The sequence below is a fragment of the Microtus pennsylvanicus genome, chromosome 18 (assembly GCF_037038515.1).
Source record: "Microtus pennsylvanicus isolate mMicPen1 chromosome 18, mMicPen1.hap1, whole genome shotgun sequence".
Classification (NCBI taxonomy): Eukaryota; Metazoa; Chordata; class Mammalia; order Rodentia; family Cricetidae; genus Microtus; species Microtus pennsylvanicus.
In genome coordinates, this window is record NC_134596.1 from 3,401,701 (window position 1) to 3,425,881 (window position 24,181).

The 24,181-nt window shown below is 52.2% G+C and overlaps 2 protein-coding genes across 2 annotated transcripts; one reads left to right on the forward strand and one right to left on the reverse strand.

The window, feature by feature from the left end:
- Positions 1-161: 161 nt before the first annotated feature.
- On the forward strand, positions 162-20,384 carry Gys1 (glycogen synthase 1). The gene is made up of 16 exons (XM_075952239.1): positions 162-496; positions 1,680-1,861; positions 3,077-3,268; positions 4,038-4,223; positions 4,488-4,632; positions 6,618-6,735; positions 7,457-7,577; positions 8,028-8,134; positions 9,149-9,208; positions 9,295-9,373; positions 12,487-12,600; positions 13,682-13,808; positions 16,101-16,196; positions 16,285-16,448; positions 18,641-18,721; positions 18,850-20,384. Exons 1-16 carry the CDS (start codon positions 379-381, stop codon positions 19,174-19,176), a joined length of 2,217 nt encoding a protein of 738 aa, XP_075808354.1. The 5' UTR covers positions 162-378; the 3' UTR covers positions 19,177-20,384.
- A 995-nt stretch (positions 20,385-21,379) lies between these two features.
- Positions 21,380-23,175, reverse strand: Ftl (ferritin light chain). The gene is made up of 4 exons (XM_075952246.1): positions 22,865-23,175; positions 22,452-22,598; positions 21,928-22,053; positions 21,380-21,701 (listed from the first exon to the last, which is right to left on the reverse strand). Exons 1-4 carry the CDS (start codon positions 22,964-22,966, stop codon positions 21,546-21,548), a joined length of 531 nt encoding a protein of 176 aa, XP_075808361.1. The 5' UTR covers positions 22,967-23,175; the 3' UTR covers positions 21,380-21,545.
- Between the last annotated feature and the right edge of the window lie 1,006 nt (positions 23,176-24,181).

The window sequence follows — 24,181 nt, forward strand, 5'->3', positions numbered from 1 at the left end:
GCCCAGCAACAAGCCCCGCCCCCTGTAGGACCCCGGGAGGGTCTGGCTAGAGAAACTGGATCCCATCCTCCAATAAGAAGACGCCGCAGTCCCGTCCCCAAGACGCGGACCAATCCTGCTAGACCAGCAGTGTGGGCAGTGCCTCCTGGCGGTCACAAGGCATCACTGCAGCTGCTCCCCCGACTCGGTGTCGGCGTGCTGCCTACCTGAGTCGGAGCGCTCTGGGGCGGGGGTGCGGTCGTGTAATAGGAAGCGGAGTGCTTTGCAAGCTTCCCGTGGGACACCCGCTAACCCGGCCGGTCACCAAGTCTGGTGCATTCCCCGCCGACCTCTCCGGTTTTCATTTTTGGTGCTCGAAGTCCCCCGCTTGTAGCAGCCATGCCTCTCAGCCGCAGTCTCTCCATGTCCTCACTTCCAGGACTGGAAGATTGGGAAGATGAGTTCGACCCGGAGAACACAGTGCTTTTCGAGGTGGCCTGGGAGGTGGCCAACAAGGGTGAGAACGCCAGCCTCGGTCCCTTGACCGAGGAGGGCAGTCGAGGATGGGGGCCCCAAACCCTGTTCATACGGGCACAGAGCTTCGTGGGCGAACACTTGGGTCCTGTGAAAAGCGCCTGTGACTTCTGTGTCCTTGAGGTGGGCCAGGAGTAGGCGTCCTAGGCCCTGGGGGGAAGGGACCAGAGGCTACTCTCAAGATGGAAGGAGGCTTCAGGTCCTGCGATGTAGGGAAGAGGGCACTCAGAGAGAGATTCGCGGGTCTTGGAGGGAGGTTTTCGAGGGCCGAGAGACCTCAGATCTAAAACCCTGGGGAGCACGGAGCTTTCGGGTCTGTGGTCCAGAGGATGTGCCTGTGAACTAGAGTTTGCTCCGAAAACTTAGGATTCGTGGATAGTTCAGAGAGCATGGTGGACCTGACCACTTTAGTGTAAAGACGAGGGGAGCCTAGACACTCGAATTCTTAGATCCAAGGTGGGAAAGAGCTGGGAACTTGAATGCCCAGCTGTGAAGGACCCAGGGCTTAAGCCATGGCTTCCTAAGTGGAGAGGTGTCTCCCTGAGGCCCCTCACTTGCACACTGGAATGGGACGAACCCACAGCCCGCAGTTGTGTGTGGGGTAGTCTAGACCACTAACTTCTTGCTCGTGAGGAGGCTGGGCTGCGTGGATCTGAGTGTTTCGTTCTCTCCATCCTGGGGGAGAAAAAGACTGTCTTTCCCAGCATGATGGGAGTTGGCAGACAGAGCTGTGTCCTGCCTCGGTGCTGGTCCCAGGGCAAGAAGCCGAGGACCTAGATTCCTCAATCTGAGGTGGGGTCACAGGAGGAGCAGGGCCCAGTGTGCCTGTGCCCCTTCCCTGAGAGTCATAGTCAGGGTCCCTGGAGGTGAGGATTATGAATTCCAGCTTCCTTTAGGTAACTGTGGGAAGCTGATGCACCCGAAAGTTGGGAGCATTAGAACCTGGGTCCCCAATCCTTGTTTCCCCCAGCTCCTAAAACCCTCAGACGACTAGGAGCCTAACCCTGCTCCTCCCCTCACCTCACAAGAGGCTGCCCTCTGGGCTTTTCATGACCCCAGCCCCCACCTCCTCTGCTTCCCAAGTGTGGGCTCCTGCCTGTTTTCTGCCCCATCAGAGCTGTGAACCAATGGTGGGGTTGTCTGTCCTTTTGCACTTTGGCCCACAGTGGGTGGCATCTACACTGTGCTGCAGACGAAGGCGAAGGTGACTGGGGATGAGTGGGGTGACAACTACTACCTGGTGGGACCATACACGGAGCAGGGTGTGAGGACTCAGGTGGAGCTGCTGGAGCCCCCGACTCCTGAGCTGAAGAGGACCCTGGATTCCATGAACAGCAAGGGCTGTAAGGTGGGACACAGCTCTACCCAGGCGGGTGGGAACATGGCCTGCCAGCAGGGGCTACAGGAGGCATGGGCCCAGCAGACCTAGGGAAGAAAGGGACAGACAGGTGTAGGGTCTGGTAAGGAAGGCCAGTGGTACCAGGTAGATGGAAGGGGATGGATCTAAGCTGAGCTCCCGGACCCACAGGGTAGAAACAGGCTGGAACTGGACAGAAAGACAGTCAGAACCAGGTGCTCTGTGCACACCTGTAATCCCAGCACTCGGGACCACGACAAGACACTGTCTCAAAATTAATGAAGAAAGTAAAGAACAGTAGCCAGGCAGGCAAAAAGATGGAGTGTTGATGGAAAGAGAAGAGACAGGAATAGATGGATAGAGTCTGAGATGAGCAGGTCCAGGGATTAAAGAGAGGGAAAGGGTGTGGCTCAGTGTAGATTCCTCTGCCTAGAATCCCCCAGTGAGGGGCTGGGGTTGTGGCTCAGTGGTAGAGCCCTGCCTAGAATCCCCCAGTGAGGGGCTGGGGTTGTGGCTCAGTGGTAGAGCCCTGCCTAGAGTCCCCCCCCCCCCCACGTTCAGTCTTGAGAGATAGGTGGATCTCTGAGTTCAAGGTCAGGACAAGAGAAACAGGACGAGAGAGAGAGAGAGAGAGAGAGAGAGAGAGAGAGAGAGAGAGAGAAGAAGGTGATGTGAGAGGCAGGCAGAAGGCACAGACTAGGGGTTGGAAGACAGACAGACAGGATCAGGGCTCCATCATCACAACCTGTGTTTGGGGTGGGCTCCAGCATCCAGCCAGGCCAGATCATGTCCCTATGGGACCCCAGAGCAGCCACGTCACTCCCCCGGGGCAACGGTTCCTAATAATAGACCCCTCCCAGCAAAAGGGCAGACAACAGCTGGGAGGGGGAGGGGTACCCCAGTGAGTCTCTGGCCATACCAAGCCAGATTGGGACGGAGGGACGTGGAGTTTTAGGGAAGTGGCCGTGGGTAGGAAAGTGCAGTCCTGGTTGTTAGGCGTGTGATTACAGATTACAAAACAGGCCATGGCAGAGGAGAAACCTGGCAGGCAGCAGTTAGGTAGGGGCACGAGCGAGCGAGCGAGCGAGCGAGCGGGGCAGTGGATGAGGACAGTGACCTGGCTGAGCTCAGTTCCCAGGTTCCGGAATAAGGCAGTGGGGTGAAGCACAGGCCAGCTGTCTGAGCCTCCCTCTGCCTCTCTCCTAGGTGTATTTTGGGCGTTGGCTGATCGAGGGGGGACCCCTAGTGGTGCTCCTGGATGTGGGGGCCTCAGCCTGGGCCCTGGAGCGCTGGAAGGGTGAGCTTTGGGACACCTGCAACATCGGGGTACCCTGGTACGACCGTGAGGCCAATGACGCTGTCCTGTTTGGCTTCCTCACCACCTGGTTCCTGGGTGAGGTAGGCCCTCCTACAGTCCCCCACCTCATCCTCTCTACCCAGACTGGAAACCCAATCACCATCCCTTCCTGGGCCAGAGGGTGGGCTTCCCCTGCACATTCTTGGAATTGTGGTTTCTTTAATGCAAGAATGGACTCTGATTTGGGGGTATACGAATGCCCAGGGGTGCAGCTTGTTTTCTCAGAAGCGCCAGCCCCGGCCTCCTTTACTCCAGTCTCCAGTGTAAACACACTGAGGGCCTTGCCTCCGGGAGGGTGTGTCAGTAGTGGGATGGGTCACAGGAACTCTGGGAGTTGCTCTCCTGTTGATGCTGACTATATCTAAGCTTGGAGGGGACTCTTGATGCTTACAGATCGAGAGTTGGTTTCAGGACCCAGAATCTGGGCTGCTCCCTCCCCCCATCCTAGGGGAAACTTGGCTGTAACGCTCTAGGACAAACAGGACAACTTGATTCAAGGGATTCTGAAAGTTTGATCCTGTTTTTACCCATAAAACGTCTACTGCCATTGATTGCGATACCAAGTGTGGAATTGAGAGCGGGACTTAGGGACATGGGCATGTTAGTCCTTGCATTTCAGCCTTGCGCAGGATTTAGACACTGGCAAACAAACAAACAAGTTCCCATCAGCTTCTGGGACCGAGGTCAGCTGGTTCAGGGCCTTGTCTGTGTGAATGCTGCCTGCTGTTTTCACGTCAGTGGTCTCCCGTCCCTTGCTTCCTCGTGCATGCTGGGGGTTCCTTCTGTGACCCTGTCCCCGTTGCTCCACAGTTCCTGGCGCAGAACGAAGAGAAGCCATATGTGGTTGCCCACTTCCACGAATGGTTGGCAGGCATCGGTCTGTGTCTGTGCCGTGCCCGGCGCTTGCCAGTGGCAACCATCTTCACCACCCATGCCACGCTGCTAGGGCGCTATCTGTGTGCTGGTGCCGTGGACTTCTACAACAACCTGGAGAACGTGAGCTGGAAGCATGGGAGACACAAACATTGCATGACAGCCCAAAGCCCTGGCAGAGAATCATGCTCCTAAGAGTCCAGGCTCCCCACCCTTCTATCGTTAGACACTGGGACAGACCCTGAACCTCTCCCTCACACCCACAAGAGCAGCCCAGATCCTGTTCTCAGAGTCCAGCTGCCAGTCCCAATCTCCCTCGGGGCTGCAGTCCAGACCTGAGTCTTAGCCCAGTCCTCCAGACCCTGATTCCCCTCCCTTCCTGCCCAGTTCAATGTGGACAAGGAAGCAGGCGAGAGGCAGATCTACCATCGCTACTGCATGGAGCGAGCCGCTGCCCACTGCGCTCACGTCTTCACCACTGTGTCCCAGATCACCGCCATTGAGGCTCAGCACCTCCTCAAGAGGAAACCAGGTAAGAGGGAAGAGGTTCTGCCAAGCCCCTATCAATTTAGTTTTACTCCGGAGAATAGAACATGAATTCCTGGAAGTCCTGGGTTGAGATGGGAACTTGTAAATGAAGCAGGCCGCCTCCGCCTCCTGAATGATATAGATAATAGGAGCTAGAGGGTTTTTTTTATTCTGTTTTTTGGTTTGGTTTAGTTTTTCGAGACAGGGTTTCTCTGTAGCTTTGGAGCCTGTTCTGGAACTAGCTCTTGTAGACCAGGCAGGTCTCGAACTCACAGAGATCAGCCTGCCTCTGCCTCCTGACTGCTGGGATTAAAGGCGTGCGCCACCAACGCCCAGCGAGTTTCTTTTATTCTGATTTCACAAGTGGCTAATATATGCTGATCTTCTGAAAGAAATGCAAATATAGCAGGCTTTATTTTTGAATAAAGTAGGGTTGGAACTAGGTTTGCTCATCCTGCCCCATATGCTCCTCAACTTTAAACTTTGCCCTAGGTCCTGGGTTGTAATTTTTTGGAGATTTGTTGTAAGTGTGTGTGTGCGTGTGATGCACACTGGTTTATATTTCATACATGTATATGTGGAGACCAGAAAGATTCTCAGGTGTCTTCTCTGTGACTGACTGACTACCTATTTTTTAGAGGTTTTATTTATATGTGTGTGTGTCCTTGTGAGTGGATACATGCACCTGTGTGTGCACATGTGTATTCATGGAGGTAGAGGAGGACTTGGATCCTGACATCAGATGGAGTTACACGCACTGTTAACCACCCAAAATAGGTGCTGCTGGCTTCACTGCTGAGCTGTTTCTCCTGACACCTACAGGCAGGGTCTCTCACTGAACCTGGAGTCTGCCATTTTGCCAAGCCTGTTTAAGCTCCCAGGATCTGCCCGTCCTCGCCCACCCCCAGTGCCGGCATTACAGGCATACTTAACCATGCCCAGCTTTCATTGGCTGCTGTGTGTTTGGTTTTGGGTCCTCTTTTTAAGCAGTTTTATTAGTATTTTCATATGCGTGGCTCTCAGTGGCCCAGCTCCCACAGATGGGTGACCACATGGGGGTCTGATGGACTCAGGAACTCTGGGGGTGTGGTTTTCATCTGTCCTCCCTCTCTGAAACAGGAACTAAAAATACCACCATTGGTCCACTTCCCCCAAGATATACCTTCTCTTTCTCTCTCTCTTTTTTTAAAAAATGGTTATTATTTTATGATTTATTTATTTTTACTTTTTGTGCATTGGTATTTTGTCTGCATGTATGTTGTGCAAGGGAGTCAGATCCCCTGGAGGTAGAGTTACAGGCAATTGTAAGCTGCCATGTGGGTGCTGGGAATTGAACCCAGGTCCTCTGGAAGAACAGCCAGTGCTCTTAACCGCTGAGCCGTCTCTCCAGCCCCCTCTTTCTCTTTTATTTTCTTTTTTCAAACAAGGTCTCTCTGGGGTGGCCTTACACTGAGGGTTCAGTCCCTGAAGGGCCTCAGTTACCACGGTGCTGTGACTGCTTTCGTGTTCGGTCACGTTTCGTCACGACGAGCTGTCTGTCTTCATGCCTCTTTCAGGAGCTCAACCATTTCCTCCCCTCATATAATTTTTAAAAGAGTGTTTGTTTATTTAATGGTGTGTGTGTGTTACCCAAGTGTATCAACACTGGATGCTGTTCTAGAAAACCCAGGTTCCACCCCCAGCACCCACATGGTGGCTTACAACCCTCTGTGGTTCCACTTCCTAGAGGTCTGGCATCCTCTTCTGGCCTCCACAGGCAACAGACACACACATGGTACACGGACATACTTGTAGCCAAAACACCAATACACATACAATAAAAGGAATAAATCCGAAAACTAAAATAAGAAATAAAGAAAGGTCAAGTAGAATCAGTTCCGTGGAGCCGGGCTCACCAGGGGCTGTAGGACAGTGAAGTTACAGCAGGAAGTCCTTTCCCTCTTGATCAGAACAAAGAAATGAAACGTGGACTTGCTCTCCCAACCCTAGATATTGTGACCCCCAACGGGTTGAATGTAAAGAAGTTCTCTGCTATGCACGAGTTCCAGAACCTTCATGCTCAGAGCAAAGCACGAATCCAGGAGTTTGTGCGAGGTCATTTTTATGGGTATGTGAGCCAGATGGCTAAGAGAGGGTGGGGGTGAGACTCTTAGTCTGATGGAGGAGGGCTGGGGTCCGGACTCTCACGTGTCAGAGAGGGTGAAGGTTTGGATTCCTTGGCCCTTCAGAGCCCTGGGACAGCTGTGGTCTCCATTATTTCTTTCTCTCTCTCTCTCTCTCTCTCTTTTTTTTTTTTTTTTTTTTTGAGACAGGGTTTCTCTATAGCTTTGGAGCCTGTCCTAGAACTAGCTCTTGCAGACCAGGTTGGCCTCGAACTCACAAAGATATGCCTGCCTCTGCCTCCCAAGTGCTGTTATTAAAGGCATACGCCACTACCACCCAGCTCTTTTTTTTTTTTTAAGATTTATTTATTATGTGTACAGTGTTCTGCCTGCATGTGTCCCTATAGGCCAGAAGTTGGCACCAGATCTTATTAAAGGTGGTTGTGAGCCACCATGTGGTTGCTGGGAATTGAACTCAGAACCTCTGGAAGAATAATCAGTGCTCTTAACCGCTGAGCCACCTCTCCGGCCCTCTCCATTATTTCTTGACATCTAGAGCTCTGTGATGGGTGTTAATTAAATGCCCATCAAAGGAGAAAATGCTCCAATCTGACCGTGACCTCTGATACCAGTGTATTGTAAAAAATGCTTTGGCCCTGTGGCTTCTGGAGTTTGTAGTTTTCAGACCCAGCTTGAGAACTGAGCTCTTTCCTGTGACTTGTTTAGGCACTTGGACTTCAACTTAGACAAGACTCTGTATTTCTTTATTGCTGGCCGCTACGAGTTCTCCAACAAGGGAGCTGATGTGTTCCTGGAAGCCTTAGCCCGGCTCAACTATCTTCTCAGAGTAAGGCCTAGTCCATGGAGAGGGAGCTGGAGGAGAAAAAGTGTCCATAGCCAGGGAGAACGGGGTGGTTATGGAAACCCTCAGGTAGGAGCAGAGCACAGAGACCCAGAAAGATAAGCAGTCAGGTCTGGTGGCACAGGCCTGCTATCCCATTCTGGGGGCAGGGCAGGGGCGGGTGGGGTCATGGAAACAGGATTGGGAGCTTGGCTCAGGGGTAGAGCACCTACATAGATGGGCCGAGAATGTGGCTCAGTGTGGGCAGAGCCCCTGCCTAGGACGGCCCAGTGAGAGCCAGAGGTGTGACCAGTGGTACAGCACCTACCTATGCAAGAGACTTTGATTTTAATCTTTTATATCGTGATAAAAAAGAAAATCAGAAGTCACATAGTTCTTATCCATGATGGCATGGTTGAGTCTAGCGTCCTGATGTCCCTGTGCTCCTTGTCCCAGGTGAACGGCAGCGAGCAGACAGTTGTTGCTTTCTTCATCATGCCGGCCCGGACCAACAATTTCAACGTGGAGACCCTGAAGGGCCAAGCCGTGCGCAAACAGCTCTGGTCAGCAGTCTTTGCCCGGTGACCCTGGGGTCCACAGCTTACCTCTCTGCGGTGGCTATCTCTGACCTGATCAGGACGCCACACCCATTCCTAGTAAAACCTTCACTTCAAGCACGTGGTCTGGCTGCAAGTGTGAGCACGTGATCAGGGCAGATGACCCACCACAGTTTCTGCCCTGCCACCAGCTGTGACCTTCCTTTTCGTTCTGCTGAGCCACCGCATCCCTCCTGGGCCCATTTCTGTCTCTCTGACATTCACTGTCCCCCAGCCTCTGAAAATCCACCACGTGTGGGCACTGTTCTGACCCTGGCGAGAGCAGGTGCCTGTTGAAGTGAGGGCGAGCTTGGAATGCAGCCCGGTCCATAGAGCGCTTGCCCAGCACTCGTAAGACCCTTGGTTCAGTCCCCAGCATTACATAGACCCGGATCGTGGTCCATTTCTCTAATCCCAACAGTTGGGAAGGGGACACCGAAGGCCCAGAAGTCCAAGGTCATACTAGCCAGCACACTGAGGCCAGGGTGTGGAGGGGGTCAGGGAGAGGGGTCCAGGGTGGCTGGATCAGCGTGTCCCTGGGAGGATCATAAGTCATGAGACAGTAGGGTGATAGTCTTTCCGAGCTTGTGTGCCAAGATGTTCCTCTCTCAGAATATTATTCCTCTTGTTTATAAAACAGGGCCTCGCATCACTGTCCAAGGTTCGCCCAGACCCTAATAATAGCTGACATTTCTGGAAGGCTCTGTGGCTGGGCTTCCTCCCGGCCTCGCAGGCTCTCTGCAGCTCCGAGGTCCTTCTATTTTTGCACTCCCCTCACAGATGAGTCGCTGACATCAGAGGAAAGGCCACCTGTCCCCAGCCACACCTCTCAAGGAGCTGAAGCTTCCTCCAGTCCCCACCCCCAGTCTGAAGCCCCCCAGGGCCTGCTTCTTGGCACAGATCTCAGTTTCCCTGTCGCCCCAAAGCCTGACAGTAAACAGTAGCTGGTGTGTGTGTGACATTTGTCTCTCTCCCTTCCAGGGACACGGCCAATACAGTTAAGGAGAAATTCGGGAGGAAGCTTTACGAGTCCTTACTAGTGTGAGTGCTCTGACCCTGCCGTCATTTGTCACCTGAGCTGAGCTGTTCACCTCTTCCTTTCCAAATGCCTATCTCTCCCCTTGCAGGGGTAGCCTCCCAGACATGAACAAGATGCTGGACAAGGAGGACTTCACGATGATGAAGAGAGCCATTTTTGCTACTCAGGTATGGTCTGCATCCCGTTCCCAGCATTTCCTGAGGCCTCTTGCCCCAAAGGTTTCTGGGAGTTCTATTCTCTTGGGCGACCCTTCATAGAGAGCCAATTCTGAGATCCACAGAAATGTCAACACAACTTCAACATCAAAGGGAATAAGATTGTTTATTCTGGCCTGGTGGTGGTGGCGTACACCTTTAAGGAGGCAGAGGCAGGCAGATCTCTGATTTTGAAGCCATCTGGTCTACAGAGTGAATTCCAGGACAGCCAGAACTATACACAGAAACCCTTTCTCAAACAAACAAAACAAAACAAAACAAAAAGAGAGAGAGACGGAGAGAAAGACAGTTTATTCTGTAGCCAAGTACGACTGGACCAGGCACACAAATTTAGGTCACTTGGAACACCATGTTCCAATATAGTAACCATTTTTTGACTTTGTATGGTAACAGAACAGAGAAAGTAATCGCATAAGGTATTTTAAAACATGCTGGTGGAGACATCAGGTTAGAAGGGTTCCAGCAAAGGGAGAAATCTCAGCTAGAGACCTAAAATGCTGTCTGGCGGCATTTCCAGTCTTGGTAGAAACTGGGGTTTCACTAAGTTACTACAGCCCAGAAGCCTTTATGTTAGTCATGGCTCTTATTCGACAGAGAGAGGTGGCAAGGAGCAGCTATTTGGGGGGTTGAAATTAATTAATGTGTGTCTGTGGGACAGGGGGAGTGGGGAGACAGGGTTTCTCTGTGTAACAGCTCTAGATCCTGAAACTAACTCTTTAATCCAGGCTGGCCTCGAACTTGCAGAGATCCGCCTGCCTCTGCCTCCCAAGTGCTGGTGGTTTTTGTGTGTGTGTGTGTGTTTATTTTTTTAAGATGTATTTATTTATTAAGTATACAGAGTCCTGCCTGCATTATGCTTTTATGCCAGAAGAGGGCAGCAGATCCTATTAAAGATGGCTGTGAGCCACCTTGTAGTTGCCGGGAATTGAACTCAGGACCTTAGGAAAAATAAACAGTACTCTAGCTGCTGAACCATCTCTCCAGCCCCCTCTTTTTCTTTTTAAAGATTTATTGGGCCAGGTGGTGGTGGCGCACACCTTTAATCCCAGCACTTGGGAGGAGGCAGAGGCAGGCAGATCTCTTTGAGTTTGAGGCCAGCCTGGTCTACAAGAGCTAGTGCCAGGGCTGGAGAGATGGCTCAGTGGTTAAGAGCACTGACTGCTCTTCCAAAGGTCCTGAGTTCAATTCCCAGCAACCACATGGTGGCTCACAACCATCTGTAAGGAGATCTGGTGCTCTCTTCTGGCCTGCAGGCATACACACAAACAGAATATTGTATACATAATAAGTAAATAAATAAATATTTTTAAAAAAAAGAGCTAGTGCCAGGACAGGCCCCAAAGCTACAGAGAAACCTTGTCTCCAAAAATCAAAAAAGAAAAAGATTTATTTAGTATGTATACAGTGTTCTGTCTGCATGTATTCCTGCAGGCCAGAAGAGGGCACCAGATCTTATGTTTGTGAGCCACCATGTGGTTGCTGGGAATTGAACTCAGGACTTCTGGAAGAGCAGCCAGTGCTCTTAACCGCTGAGCCATCTCTCCAGCCCATGGTGGTAGTTTTTTGTTTTTTTGTCTTATTATTGAAGACACATTTTTTTCTGCTTAGCCTTGGGCTATCCTGGATCTCTCCATGTAGACCAGGTTGGCCCCAGACTTAGAGATCTTCCTGTTTCAGCCTTTGGAGTGCTGGGATTAAAGCATGGGTCCCCTAGCCCGCTCCCATGGCTGTGTCCTATTTCCCTCAGAACCCTCTGATTCCTGATGTTGGAATTAAGTGAATGGGAAGCATTAGGAAGATGAGGCCCATGAAATAAGAACTATATTTTGAACTTTATTGACTGACTTCCTTTGCCCCTGAGGCTGCTGGGAGTTCTTTCATTTCTAGCATGTCATGGGCTTTGGTGCCTATGGTCCACATTGATGAGACTGTTTGGGAATCTAGACAGCTAACATGGACTAATGGGGTAGGATGTGCTATTGGAGAAAATATTTCTTTTTTTTTTTTTTAATTTTCTGAATTTTTTTTTTTGAATTTTTTGAATTTTCGAGACAGGGTTTTGGTTCCTGTCCTGGAACTAGCTCTTGTAGACCAGGCTGGCCTCGAACTCACAGAGATTCTCCTGCCTCTGCCTCCTGAGTGCTGGGATTAAAGGCGTGCGCCACCACCGCCCGGCCTGGAGAAAATATTTCTAAAGTGAGGCAGTCACTTCCTTCTTGAATAATGCTAACATGGGATACTGGGAGTTGTAGTGTTTTTGTTTCTTTGTTCAGTTTTGTTTGTTTGTTTTCTTTTCTTTCGTTTTCTTTTTGAAACAGGGTTTCTCTATGTATCTCCAGGTGTCCTGGAACTCACTCTGTAGACCAGGCTGGCCTCAAACTCAAGAGATCTGCCTGTGTCTGCCTCCCTGAGTGCTGGGATTAAAGGCATGCGCCACCGCTGCCTTGTGGGAGTTGTACTTTTTGGCCCTCATACACCGCCATTGTGTGTATCTTTTAGCGAGGTGGTGCAAAACAGTCATAAGCTCTTCTTCCTAGTAGAAAAGTCTAGGGTTTCCTGTCAATCTATCTGTGAGTTGCAGCTATGATTCCTGGGTTCTTAAGAAAACTACAACTCCCAGCTGCCCTTACAGCTTGTTATCAAATGGACATAACTGCCCACTTGGCTGGGGGCATTTAAATTTCCTTGGGATTTCCTTATTTTGGAGGGACAGAGTCAGCATCCTGCTGCCATTCTGGTTTATGTTACATGGTTACATCAGCTGAGGTGGCTGTAAAGCCATGTGGTTGCTTTCATCTTGCCAAGGTTTCTTGGGATTTCTTTAAGGACAGACACTTCCTCGTCATCTGTGGAGGGCCTCAGATCAGCTCTGCCTCAGTTTACTGGATTTTCTGCTGTGGTGGTGGCTTTGTTCATGATAGTTATAGGAAAAAGCTGGGTTCCAGTCTGGAATTTGTTGGCCTCTGTTGGGGACATCTTCAGATCCCTGGCATCAGCGTGGCCCATGAGCAAGCAGCAAATCTGTCCCTCCCTTGACCCCCCCACCTAACTTGTGGTTTCTACAGCGGCAGTCTTTCCCCCCTGTGTGCACCCACAACATGCTAGACGACTCCTCAGACCCCATCCTGACCACCATCCGCCGAATTGGCCTTTTCAACAGCAGTGCTGACCGTGTGAAGGTGAGGCCCGTGGTTGGTTGGGATGGGGCTATTGGTGGTGGTGGGGTAGGGTTAGTCCTTGGGTTTCGTATTTCTTAGTTTATCAACTGTACTGTCTTAGGGTTTCTGTTGCTAAGAAGAGACAGCATGACCATGAGAACTCTTATAAGGGAAAACATTTCATTGGAACTGGCTTACAGTTCGGAGGCTTAGTCCATTCTGCCATGGCGGAAGCATGGCAGCCACAGGCAGGCATGCTGCTGGGGAAGGAGCTGAGTGTGCCGCACCTGGATCCACAGGCAGATATGATGCTGGGGAGGGAGCTGAGTGTGCCGCACCTGGATCCACAGGCAGACATGCTGCTGGGGAGGGAGCTGAGTGTGCCGCATCTGGATCCACAGGCAGACATGCTGCTGGGGAGGGAGCTGAGTGTGCCGCACCTGGATCCACAGGCAGACATGCTGCTGGGGAGGGAGCTGAGTGTGCCGCACCTGGATCCACAGGCAGACATGCTGCTGGGGAGGGAGCTGAGTGTGCCGCACCTGGATCCACAGGCAGACATGCTGCTGGGGAGGGAGCTGAGTGTGCCGCACCTGGATCCACAGGCAGACATGCTGCTGGGGAGGGAGCTGAGTGTGCCGCACCTGGATCCACAGGCAGACATGCTGCTGGGGAGGGAGCTGAGTGTGCCGCACCTGGATCCACAGGCAGACATGCTGCTGGGGAGGGAGCTGAGTGTGCCGCACCTGGATCCACAGGCAGACATGCTGCTGGGGAGGGAGCTGAGTGTGCTGCACCTGGATCCACAAGCAGCAGGAAATGATAGTGAGCCACGGGGCCTGGCTTGAGCTTCTGAAACGCAGAGCCCACCCCCAGTGACACACTTCCTCCAACAAGGCCTTACCTCCTAATAGTGTCACTCCCTATGAGCCTGGTGGGGGGGCGGGATTTTTATTTTAAACTACCACCTGAACTATTTAGAAAGAACCGGGACTTCTGAGGCCAGGTGAATCTAGTTTAAGTCTTTGGCTTGTCCACTTTGCTGTTTGTTTGATGTGCCCTCCCTGGCTACTCTGGGTCCTTACTTCTCTTCCTTTGGCAGGTGATTTTCCACCCGGAGTTCCTCTCCTCCACGAGCCCTCTGCTCCCTGTGGACTACGAGGAGTTTGTCCGAGGCTGTCACCTTGGAGTCTTCCCCTCCTACTATGAGCCCTGGGGCTACACACCTGGTGAGTGTGGTGGGGAGGGGAAGGGGTAGCAGAGTGCTGGGGTTTGTGCAGTTCTGGCATGAACCTGCAACATGGCTCCTCGGTTTAGGGATGATGGTAAGGGCTGAGCCTGTTCCATTGTACGGTTTTGTGACACAGAAGTCCACAGGGCTCAGGACTAGAAGACTGGTGTGGTGTTCATTTCCAGTGGTTGTCAAGGATAACCTCGTCCCCAGTTTGCTGGCATGTGATCTCTCAGAACCATGAGGTGCTGATGAGCAAGCCTGTTCCCAGTGCCTCTCAGAGTTGCTATGTAGCCAAGGCTGGACTTGAACTCCTGATCTTCTTGCTTCTACTTGCAGAGTGCTGGGATTACAAGCCTGCACCATTGTGACCTATTTTACAGTGCTGGCTGTTGAACCTAGGGCTTTGTGCCCACCAGACAAGTGGTCTACCAGCTGAACTTCCTGGTCCCCTCTCCACACCCCGATTCAGCCCTGAGCTTTGAGATGCAATCACCTGTTTCAAAGTCTCCCTCACTGAGGGAAGACCATGGGGCTTTCTTGTGAATTTTTGTTTTTTACACAGGGTTTTGTGAAACCCAAGCTGGCCGCAAGCTCACTGTGTCTGAGGATGATTTTGAACTCTTGACCCTCCTACCTCTATCTTTTTTTTTAATTTTACTATTTTATTTGTGAAAAAACTACAAGCAGAATTTACCTCTATCTTTTGAGTGTTTGTATTATAGGTATATTCATCAATTCTCTCTCTCTCTCTCTCTCTCTCTCTCTCTCTCTCTCTCTCTCACACACACACACACACACACACACACACACACACACACTGAGTGAATCATTAGTTCTCTTCCTTACAGAGCTTGGGTGAGGGGTTACTCAGAGGAGTGTGGGCATCCTTAAAGCAGTCCTATCACAGAGGAGTCTCCCCACCTCCATGGCTGCAGCAATGGGGCCTCCTCCCACACTCTATACGGCCATAAGACCAATAAGGCTGGAACCGAATTACACATATCTGGGAGGAGATGTGGGAAGGAGTGGCTGGAATCTCCAGAGAGGGGTAATGCCCACCCCCTCCTTCTACGAGGAAGCTGCAGCCCAGGCCTTGAGGGTCACTTGCAAGTTCTGGCACTGCTCTAATTAAGATAATAGTGGCCAGGTGCTAGAGGCAGAGGCAGTTGGATTTCTGTGAGTTCGGGGCCAGCCTGGTCTACAGAGTGAGTTCCAGGACAGCCAGGGCTGTACAGAGAAAACCTGTCTTAAAAGTCAAAAAAAAAAAAAAATAAAGATACTTGCTGCCATGCCTGAAAAACTTTGTTCTACCACGGGGTCTCTGTCCCCTAGACTTGAACCCATGGCAGCCCTTGCCTTAGCTTCCTGTTGTAGGGCCTATCCTGAGCCTGGAATCACCGGCTGCCATCAGCTCTCTCTGAGCTCTTTCCTCACCCCTAGTGGAAGCACACTGGGAAGGCTGAGGCAGCAGTCAGCATTTCACGGCCTTCCTGGGCTCCACAGGAAACCCTCAGGCAAACCAGGTAGCAGCCAGCATCTACACCTGCAACGCTCACTAATGGAGGCAGAGGCAGGAAGATTGGGAGTTCAGGGTCATCCTTGGCTGCCTCCTGCGTTTAGGGTCATCCTGGGCTACATGAGACCCTGTCTTGTACAGTGACTGGAGAGATGACTCAGCAATTAAGAGCATTGACTGAGCCGGGTGGTGGTGGTGCACACCTTTAATCTCAAAACTTGGGAGGCAGAGGCAGAGGCAGGCAAGATCTCTGTGAGTTCGAGGCCAGCCTGGTCTACAAAGTGAGTTCCAGGACAGCCAGGGCTATACAGAGAAACCCTGTTGTGAAAAACATACATGTGTACATACATACACACATAAATACATACATACATACATACATACATACATACATACATACATACATACATATCTCAGAACAACAACCACCAACCTGACTATGACCATGTGATAATCCAAAATTTATACTCTGGCACCAGGCACACATGCACACACACAATGTATCTTACGTGATGATTAAATAAAGTTCTTTCTGTAAGCCCACCGTTAGTGTTCCATAAATAAGTATCCTCTTAATCACGGGCTCTTCAGCTGATCCACTTTTCTGAGTCTCCTAGCTTCCCTTCCTGGAAATGGGGGAGGCCCTCAGCATCCCTCAGGTGCAGCCAGGGTGTGCTTGGCGCAGTTGCCAGCAGGTGGCAGTGTAGAGGCATCTCTTGCGGAGCAGGCTGGAGACCTGCTGAGTTTGCTTTCCCACTCTTGGCCCTACAGCCGAGTGCACCGTCATGGGCATCCCCAGCATCTCCACCAACCTCTCGGGCTTTGGCTGCTTTATGGAGGAACACATCGCAGATCCCTCAGCTTACGGTCAGTACAAACAAAGGACAGCAAGGGGGGTCTCACCCACAATTCAGACTTTTTTTTTTTTAACAAACCCTGATCCCTGCCTCTCTAGGCATTTACATTCTGGACCGGAGGTTCCGCAGCCTGGATGACTCCTGCTCGCAGCTCACCTCCTTCCTCTACAGTTTCTGTCAGCAGAGCCGGCGACAGCGCATCATCCAGCGGAATCGCACAGAGCGGCTGTCAGACCTGTTGGATTGGAAGTACCTAGGCCGGGTATGACTGACCTCCCTTTCCTTAGCCTCAGCTGGTTCTGTAGCCCCAGGAGGCTGGAGATGGATGGGCATGGTACTGCACGCCTTTAATCCCAGCAGTTGGGAGACAGAGGCAGGAGGATCTCTGAGTTCCAGACCATCCTGGTCTACAGAACAAGTTCCACGATGCCAGTGAAACACAGAGAAACCCTGTCTTTATAAAAACAAAAAGAAAGAGGCTGGAGATAGGGCAGCATCTCCTACTTATAATAATTGCTGTCTCTTTAGAAAATTAATGGGACAGGAGCCTTAGTGGCACACACTTTTAATCCCAGCACTCAGAAGGCAGAGGCACACAGATCTCTGTGAGTTTGAGGCCAGCCTGCTCTACAAAGAGAGGTCCTGGAAGGCCAGGGCTGTTACACAGAGAAACCGTGTCTTGAAAAAGAAGAAATTAAATTCGTTGCTGGAGAGATGGCTCATTGGTTAAGTGCACTGGCCGCTCTTCCAGAGGTCCTGGGTTCGATTCCCAGGACCCACATGGTGGCTCACAAACATCTAAAATTCCATTTCTAGGGGGTCTGACAGACATACTCGTGTGCACAGACACAACAAGCAGGCGAAACACCCCTTCCCATAAACAACAACAACAACAACAACAATAAATCCGGTGGCCCCTGTGTGTGTAGCACTGAAAAGAGGATACCCGAGGCTCACTGGATAGCCAGCACCCTCTTTATGGCAAACCCCCCATCTCAAAAAAACAAGATGAAGGCCCGGCATTGTTACACGTCTTTTATTTCAGTACCTCACCTGCAGAGGCAGGTGGATCTCTGTGAGTTCCAAGCCAGCCTAGTCTACATAACAAGAGCTGACTCCAAAAAGAAAAAAGAAAAAGATGGGCTGAAGAGAGGGCTCGCTGTGGTTAGGCACACTTGCTGTGTGATTATCAGCGTGCAGACACCAGCACTCACAGGAAATACTGGTCATTCCACCCCCGGGAGTCAGTGCTTCTTCTGGTCTCTGCACGCACACATGCACAGCTTACATACACGTATGCATATACTCACACATGAATAAGCAAATCGTAAAAAGAAGCTCCTGAGGCATAACACCTGAAATTGTACTCTGGTCTTTGTAGATGGGTACGTGTGTGCACACACATACACACACACACACTCATACATACACCAAAAAAAAAAGAAGAAAAGAAAGAACACAATCCCAGAGAGCTTAGACAACAATGCGGACACTAAGAGAGACTTACATAGATCTAATCTACATGGGAAGTATAAAAACACAAGATCTCCTGAGTAAATTGGGAGCATGGGGATCTTGGGGGAGAGCTGAAGCGGGGAGGGGAGAGTCAGGGAGGGGACCAGAGAAAAATGTAGAGCTCAATAAAAATCAATTTAAAAAAAAAAAAAGGAAAACAAAACAACCTAGAAATGACAGCTGGCCAGCGTTTTTTTTTCATTTGTGTGTAGTGGCGTGCCCAGTCAGCACCTGATCTGAGAATTTGTCTGCCCTGTGGTAAGGTGTAACAAAGATGATCCGTGCATAGCCAGACGGGGCATTTGCAGTTACATAAGGATATTTACCTAGGACAGACAAATCTGCCCAGTGAACTTGTTTGCCTAAAGGTGTAGCAAAATGGAGCCTGCTGACAGTTCAGAGCCGGTTGGGCGTGGGTAGTCATCCCCTCAACCCTCAACTCGAAACAGACAACAGTCAGGTGTGGCCAGCTGTATCTATTGGCCCAGGCTTGTCATCCCGGGTACTTGGAAGGGGGAGGCAGGAGAACTATACTATCTATAAGCCAGTCTAGCTAATTACCAAGGGGAAGTTGGCTGTCAAGCCCTTGCCTAGACTCCTCCTGTGACAGGGGTGGAGCTTGGTTCAGTGTTGGCTTAGGGGAAATGGGGTGGTTAGGTTGTAGACCCTTACCTAGCACCTACGGAGTGGCACAGTGTAGAGACTCTGCCTTGCTTCCCCCGATGATAATCTGGGGAGCGTGGCTCTTCTTTTAATAAAATATATGGCCAGGCAGTAGTGGCCCATGCCTAAATAACAGCACTCGGGAGACAGAGGCAGGCCAATCTCTGGGTTTAACAGGACCACCAGGGCTACACAGAGAAAAAAAAAAGTGGCTGGGCTTGATCTGCCGGTAGCTGGAGTGTAACTCTGACATATTCTGTCCCCCTTTCTGCCCAGTACTACATGTCTGCACGCCACATGGCCCTGGCCAAGGCTTTTCCAGATCATTTCACCTATGAGCCCCACGCGGTAGATGCGGTAAGTGAAGCCCGGACCAATGCTGGGCCGGGCGGGACAGGCTGGTTTGGGACTGACGGTTAATGAACACTAATGAGGGCTTATGTGGCGCCCGTTCACCCTGTTTGTGTCCGCTCCGGGTTATGCAGTCCCAGGGGTACCGTTACCCACGGCCAGCCTCCGTGCCGCCATCGCCCTCACTGTCTCGACACTCCAGCCCACACCAGAGTGAGGATGAGGAAGAGCCCCGGGAGGGACTACTGCGGGAAGACAGTGAGCGTTATGACGAGGAAGAAGAGGCTGCCAAGGACCGCCGCAACATCCGAGCACCGGAGTGGCCCCGCCGGGCCTCCTGTTCTTCCTCCACAGGTGGAAGCAAGAGAAGCAACTCAGTGGACACTGGCGCCTCCAGCTCACTCAGCACACCCACTGAGCCCCTGAGTCCTACCAGTTCCGTGGGCGAGGAGCGTAACTAAGCCCCTCTACCCCACTCCCTGCCTGTCCTGTGTCCCTCCTGCAGAGGGCCTGATAGATGGGAGGGTGCCTGAACCCCACTCCAGACCCTGAGAGGGACCCGTACCCAGTGTGGTCCACAGCCCAGCCTGTTTCAGACACTCCAGCCCCTGGGCTCCAGTCTTGGAGCCCCCACACTCCACGCCGCTGTGTGCCTTTCCTTGAATTGCAGAATGCATTCTTTGTGTTCTGGTCTGGAGTCTCCAGACTCAGACTGGGTCCCAGAGGCCAGGAATCTGCCTTTGTTCTTCGATGCCAGAGGTTTCAGCCTCCTGGTTTATTGTTTTCCAGGCTGCAGCTTCCTCATTTGATCCTAAACCACAGAGTATGCTGTGCTCAGGCCTGCCCCCAAGACCACCTCATGTTAGAATCTGTGGCCTCTCTGCAACCGGGACGCCAAGTGCAGAGTTAGGACGCCTCAGGGATTAACATAGTTGAGTATGAGCTGGAAAAGTAGCTCAGTTGTCAGAGTGCTTGCCTGGCACACCCAGGGATCTAGCTCTAACACCTCACCTCGTAAACCTGAATTGCTGGTGCACCTCTGTAATTCCAGCACTCAGTAAGTAGAGGCAGGAGGGTCAGTCAGGCGTTTGTCTTCTGCTACACAGGAAGTTAGTTCAAGGCCAGGCAGGGCAAAAGTCAATGAAGCAAAGGTAACAGTGCTTAAGGTCCTCCATTTCAGCCCGCAGCTGGGATTCCAGGACAGGCTGCAAGCTTGGTCTCCCTGGGTGTGTCCTGCTCATTTCTCCCAGGGAGCATGCAGAGTTGGACCAGACCTTTTTGCCTTCTTGTGGACCAGAGGTTATTCTTCCCTTTGGCCCAGCGTCCCCTCCAGGAAATGCCTCCTTTGAGAACAGGATGACTATCAACCCCACAACGGCTCAGCCTGCGGTGAAACAGCTGGGCTCTGGCTCCCAGTGGCCAAATCAGGAGTCTGATCACTGTGCTGCCCCCTGGTCCCCTTTCCTGATCTAGAACCGAGCCCACTGGCTTCTCGAAGCCCCACATGTACCTCGAGGCCTTTCTGCCTGCAAGCTTTGTCCTGCCCCAGCTTCAGTGAAGGGGGGTCCTCATACCTGAGGCCCTTCTTGGTTTGCATTTGGAGGGGGAGGGCAGAAGGTGTGTGATTGGAGTGTGTCCAGAGATGAAAAAAATATACGTGTATTTAAGAGTTCCGTGTGGCTGAGCATGAAGTCCCGTGGTGCAGCGTGTCGTGTCTCCCCTCCGCTCCCTGCTCCCCGGCTGTGTGTAAGCTTAGTTTTTCAGGTAGGTCCTTGGCACACCCCAAGGTGGTGGGTCAAATCTGCAGCAGTCCTGCCTTAGCCTCTCAAACACATAGCAGGAGCCCCAGCTTCCTCCTGGTTTCAGTCTGCTCTTGCCTGCCCAGCGCTTCTGTGCAAAGCCTTGAATTGCTGTTGGGAGAGGCCGGTGTTTTCAGGAAAGGTGATGTTGACTTAGTTTGGATTTGAGGCTCAGTGACGCTGGGTAGAAAGATACGCAGGAAGTCACAGGGGCTCTCAACAAAGGATCCAAAGTTCAAAGCCTCCCTAGACTGAGGCAAGACCCAGCCTCAAAGAGTGAAAAGCAGCCTCCTGGGGTGTGGCTAAGCAGGATGTCAGCCAACACCTTGAAAACCAAAACTTAAATTATGTTTCTCAGTCGCACTGGCTACTTCCTTGGCTCTCGGACCTCAGTGCCTTCTGCATGGCTGAGTTCTCCCTTCAATCTCTAAATCTGAGGATGGGGTGGCCAGACTACAAAGCAGTGATTGTATTGGGTCATTTTCCTGCCCATGTGACTGTCCACGGAGCAGTTTCACCCAGCTCTCCTGTATGTCAGAGCAGACACAGCAGTGTAATCCAGTGACCCTACCACCCACTCCTGGAGCAAGGTTTTGGTTCCCTTTTGGACAGTGGTCCAAACTTTCACATCCTCCTTTTTGATGGGCCCCAACCTCTAGCTCAGCATCCCGTGGACACCCTGTGACCCTGGCTGCCCCACCCTCCCAGCATGCCTTGCACTGGCATTTAGAAGACCCCATTTGTTTAGTGTTCCTTCAGTGATAGGGGTGTAGCTCATTTGAGCTCAGCTATGAGGCCTCCACTCCTCTGCCAAGACCCATCCCTCCAACACACATGGTTCCCACAGAAAACAAGAGCCGGGCCGTCACCAGCTGCTGCTTCAAAAGGCTTTATTTTTACTTGGTCCAAAACTTGAAAGGGGCTCCAGGGCGTTACAAAGCTGCCTAGTGGCTTCTTGAGAGGTTCGGGTGAAGGTCCTGAGGCGGGCTGGTGCAGAGCAGAGGTGGGAGCCCCTCGGAAGGAGAGGCCTCCTAGTCATGCTTGAGAGTGAGCCGCTCAAAGAGGTACTCGCCCAGAGATGCCTGGGGCCCAGAAGCCAACCTGCGCAGGTTGGTCAGGTGGTTGCCCATCTTCTTGATGACCTTCACCTCCTTATCCAGGAAGTGGTTTTCAAGGAAGTCACAGAGCTGCAAAGGAAGGAGAGACATCAGAGACCCAGTTCTCAGAGGCAGGTGTGAGCAGGAGGTTAGGTTAAAACTCTGTCCCAAGGACAGGTAATAAATAACTGGAGATGGTTCTCTATAATCACAGCGTCCAGGGGCTGAGACGGAAGTATTACTGAGAGTTCAAAGCAAATACAGGCAGCCAAGGTCTTGCCATAACAGGGAAAAAAGGGACTAAGAAGGTACTTACATGAGGATCTGTGCGGGCAGAGCCCAGGGAATGAAGATCCAAGAGGGCCTGGTTCAAGTTCTTCTCCAAGGCCAGGGCAGCTTCCATGGCCTCCTGGGTTTTACCCCACTCATCTTGAGATGGCTTCTGCACAAGAGAAAATAGTATCTCAGTACTAGTCCTCCATCCTCCCAGCCAAGAATAAAACGGCCTATGCAGGGCCTGCTCTGTACAGAAACATTACGGCCCGCTTCTGATGAGTTCCAGGTCAACTAGGGCCACAAAGTGAGACCCTGCCTCCCCGGATCACAGCATCCTGTGGTCTCGGTTTGCACTGCATTTCCCACTTTGAGACACTGTGCATTTAACTGTCTCTACCTGCCAATCCCCACCACCACCACATACACCCCTCAAGAATGGAATACAACTTTCCAGCAGTCGGACCTATATCGGGTCAAAACCACGGGATGGCAGTAACAAACAAACCAAGGGGCCGCATGGGTGCGGCGCGCTCGGTGGTGACCAATGTCCCCCGCCGCTCTCACCTGCACATCCTGAAAGAGTGCACGGCCTCCGCGATCGTTCTGCAACTTGAGGAGACGCTCGGCACCCTCGCGCTTCTCCTCGGCCAATTCGCGGAAAAAGTGGCCTACACCCTCCAGAGCCACGTCATCCCGGTCAAAATAGTAGCCCTGCGGTAAGAAATATTACAAGCGAGAGTTAACGGAACGCAGTGGCGCACACCTTTAAACGCAATACTTGGGAGCAGAGGGAAAGCATGTGTTAGTCGAGGCCAGCCTGGTCGTCCACACTGTGCTACAATCTCAAAGTAAACAAGAGCTGTGCAGGGGCGAGGCCGGCGCACGAGGTCCCCGCCCGCGATGGAACAAAGGGGGCCCGCGCATGCGCGGCAGGGTGGGCGAGTGACCCAGTGCGGAGGGCAGCCCGGGCTACTCACCAGGGAGAGGTAGGTGTAGGAGGCCCGCAGGTGCAGGTTGACCAGGCGGTTCACGGCAGCCTCCACTTCGGTGGAATAATTCTGACGAATCTGGGAGGTCATGGTTGATACGCAGTCTGGAGCTACCCGCAAAGAGACGGTGTTAGCTGGTCCTGGGAGCTGAAGGCGGCGAGGTGATGGTCCCGAAGGCTGCGGCTGCAGATGAGGAGCGGTGGAAGCTAACAAAGGGAGGCCCCGGGTCTGTTCCGTCCAAACACTGTTGAAGCAAGACACAGATCCACGGGATCTCCGAAGGCTGCTGCGGGCCGAGCGCGGACGGCTCCTTTTATATTGTGCTGATCCCCCCAGGGGGCGGGACGCCCCAGCCAGGGATTAGCCAATGGGCTGTGCTGTGAGGCGGGGAAGGAAGATTGTACTCGACCAATCCTGACTGAGGGGGATCCCGGCCCCATCCTCCTCCCATGGGGTAGTCACGCGCCTGGAGCGCGAGGGCGTTGTGAAATGGAGGCTGGGGGAAGGGCGGGGGTCGTGGTTCAAGCGCGAATCTGAGGTCGGGTGGTCATGGCATTAGGGGGAGGGATGGCTCTGAGCTCCTTTGGGGGTATCTCACAGAAGGCAAGGCCTGAGAACATGAGTTCAGCGATGGGCTCAGTGTGGGTGGGGTACGTCTGTAGGGCAAAGAGACCCTCCATTGCCCAAGAATTGCTTCACGTGATGAAGGGTATCACTTCATGGGGATATGTAGTATGGAAGGGGTACTCAGAAGTCTAGGGTTTCAAGGTTCACGATGCTTCGTGGGTTTGCTTTTTCCCTGCGGAGGTCTTGAAGCCTTGAGGTGGTCTGCGGGATGGAAAGGGTAGAGAGCCCTGGAGTATCGCGTGTGCGCGTCTCTGGTGCTCTGAGTCCTGGTCAGCCTGTCTGGTCTGGGGACCGGTTTTTCTAGGAACTGAGACATGCCTATGGGGAATTTCTGGGCTGCCTTTCCTGTAGACTGGTCCAGAGGCTTCCTTGCCGCTTGTTCTTTGGGAATTAGAGAAGTCCGACTCTACAGAACAAGAACTCAGGATCCAGGAAAATCGTCTTCAGCCAAACACTTGATGCGTGCAAGGTCCTAGTAGGACAGGAAAGGCCCCTACCAGGGTTCCAACCTCAGGAACTTGAGAGGAGGGCAGAGGTGAGAAATGTCCCATCCTGGAAGGGGAGTTAATACAAGGAACTGGAAAGATTGGCCTTGGGGCCTGGGAAAAGGCCCACTGGCTGCTACTGAGTCATTGGTGGAAGGGGTAGCCCGGGCCAATACTGCTGAGTCACGCTGAG

Coding starts and splice junctions, on each gene's coding strand:
- Ftl (XM_075952246.1), bottom strand. CDS start 22,966: ATGACCTCCCAGATTCGTCAGAATTATTCCACCGAAGTGGAGGCTGCC. Junction 22,599..22,864: donor CCTACACCTACCTCTCCCTG/GTGAGTAGCCCG, acceptor TTCTTACCGCAG/GGCTACTATTTTGACCGGGA. Junction 21,702..21,927: donor CTGCCCGCACAGATCCTCAT/GTAAGTACCTTC, acceptor CTTCCTTTGCAG/CTCTGTGACTTCCTTGAAAA.
- Gys1 (XM_075952239.1), top strand. CDS start 379: ATGCCTCTCAGCCGCAGTCTCTCCATGTCCTCACTTCCAGGACTGGAA. Junction 1,862..3,076: donor TGAACAGCAAGGGCTGTAAG/GTGGGACACAGC, acceptor CCTCTCTCCTAG/GTGTATTTTGGGCGTTGGCT. Junction 12,601..13,681: donor GCAGTGCTGACCGTGTGAAG/GTGAGGCCCGTG, acceptor TTCCTTTGGCAG/GTGATTTTCCACCCGGAGTT.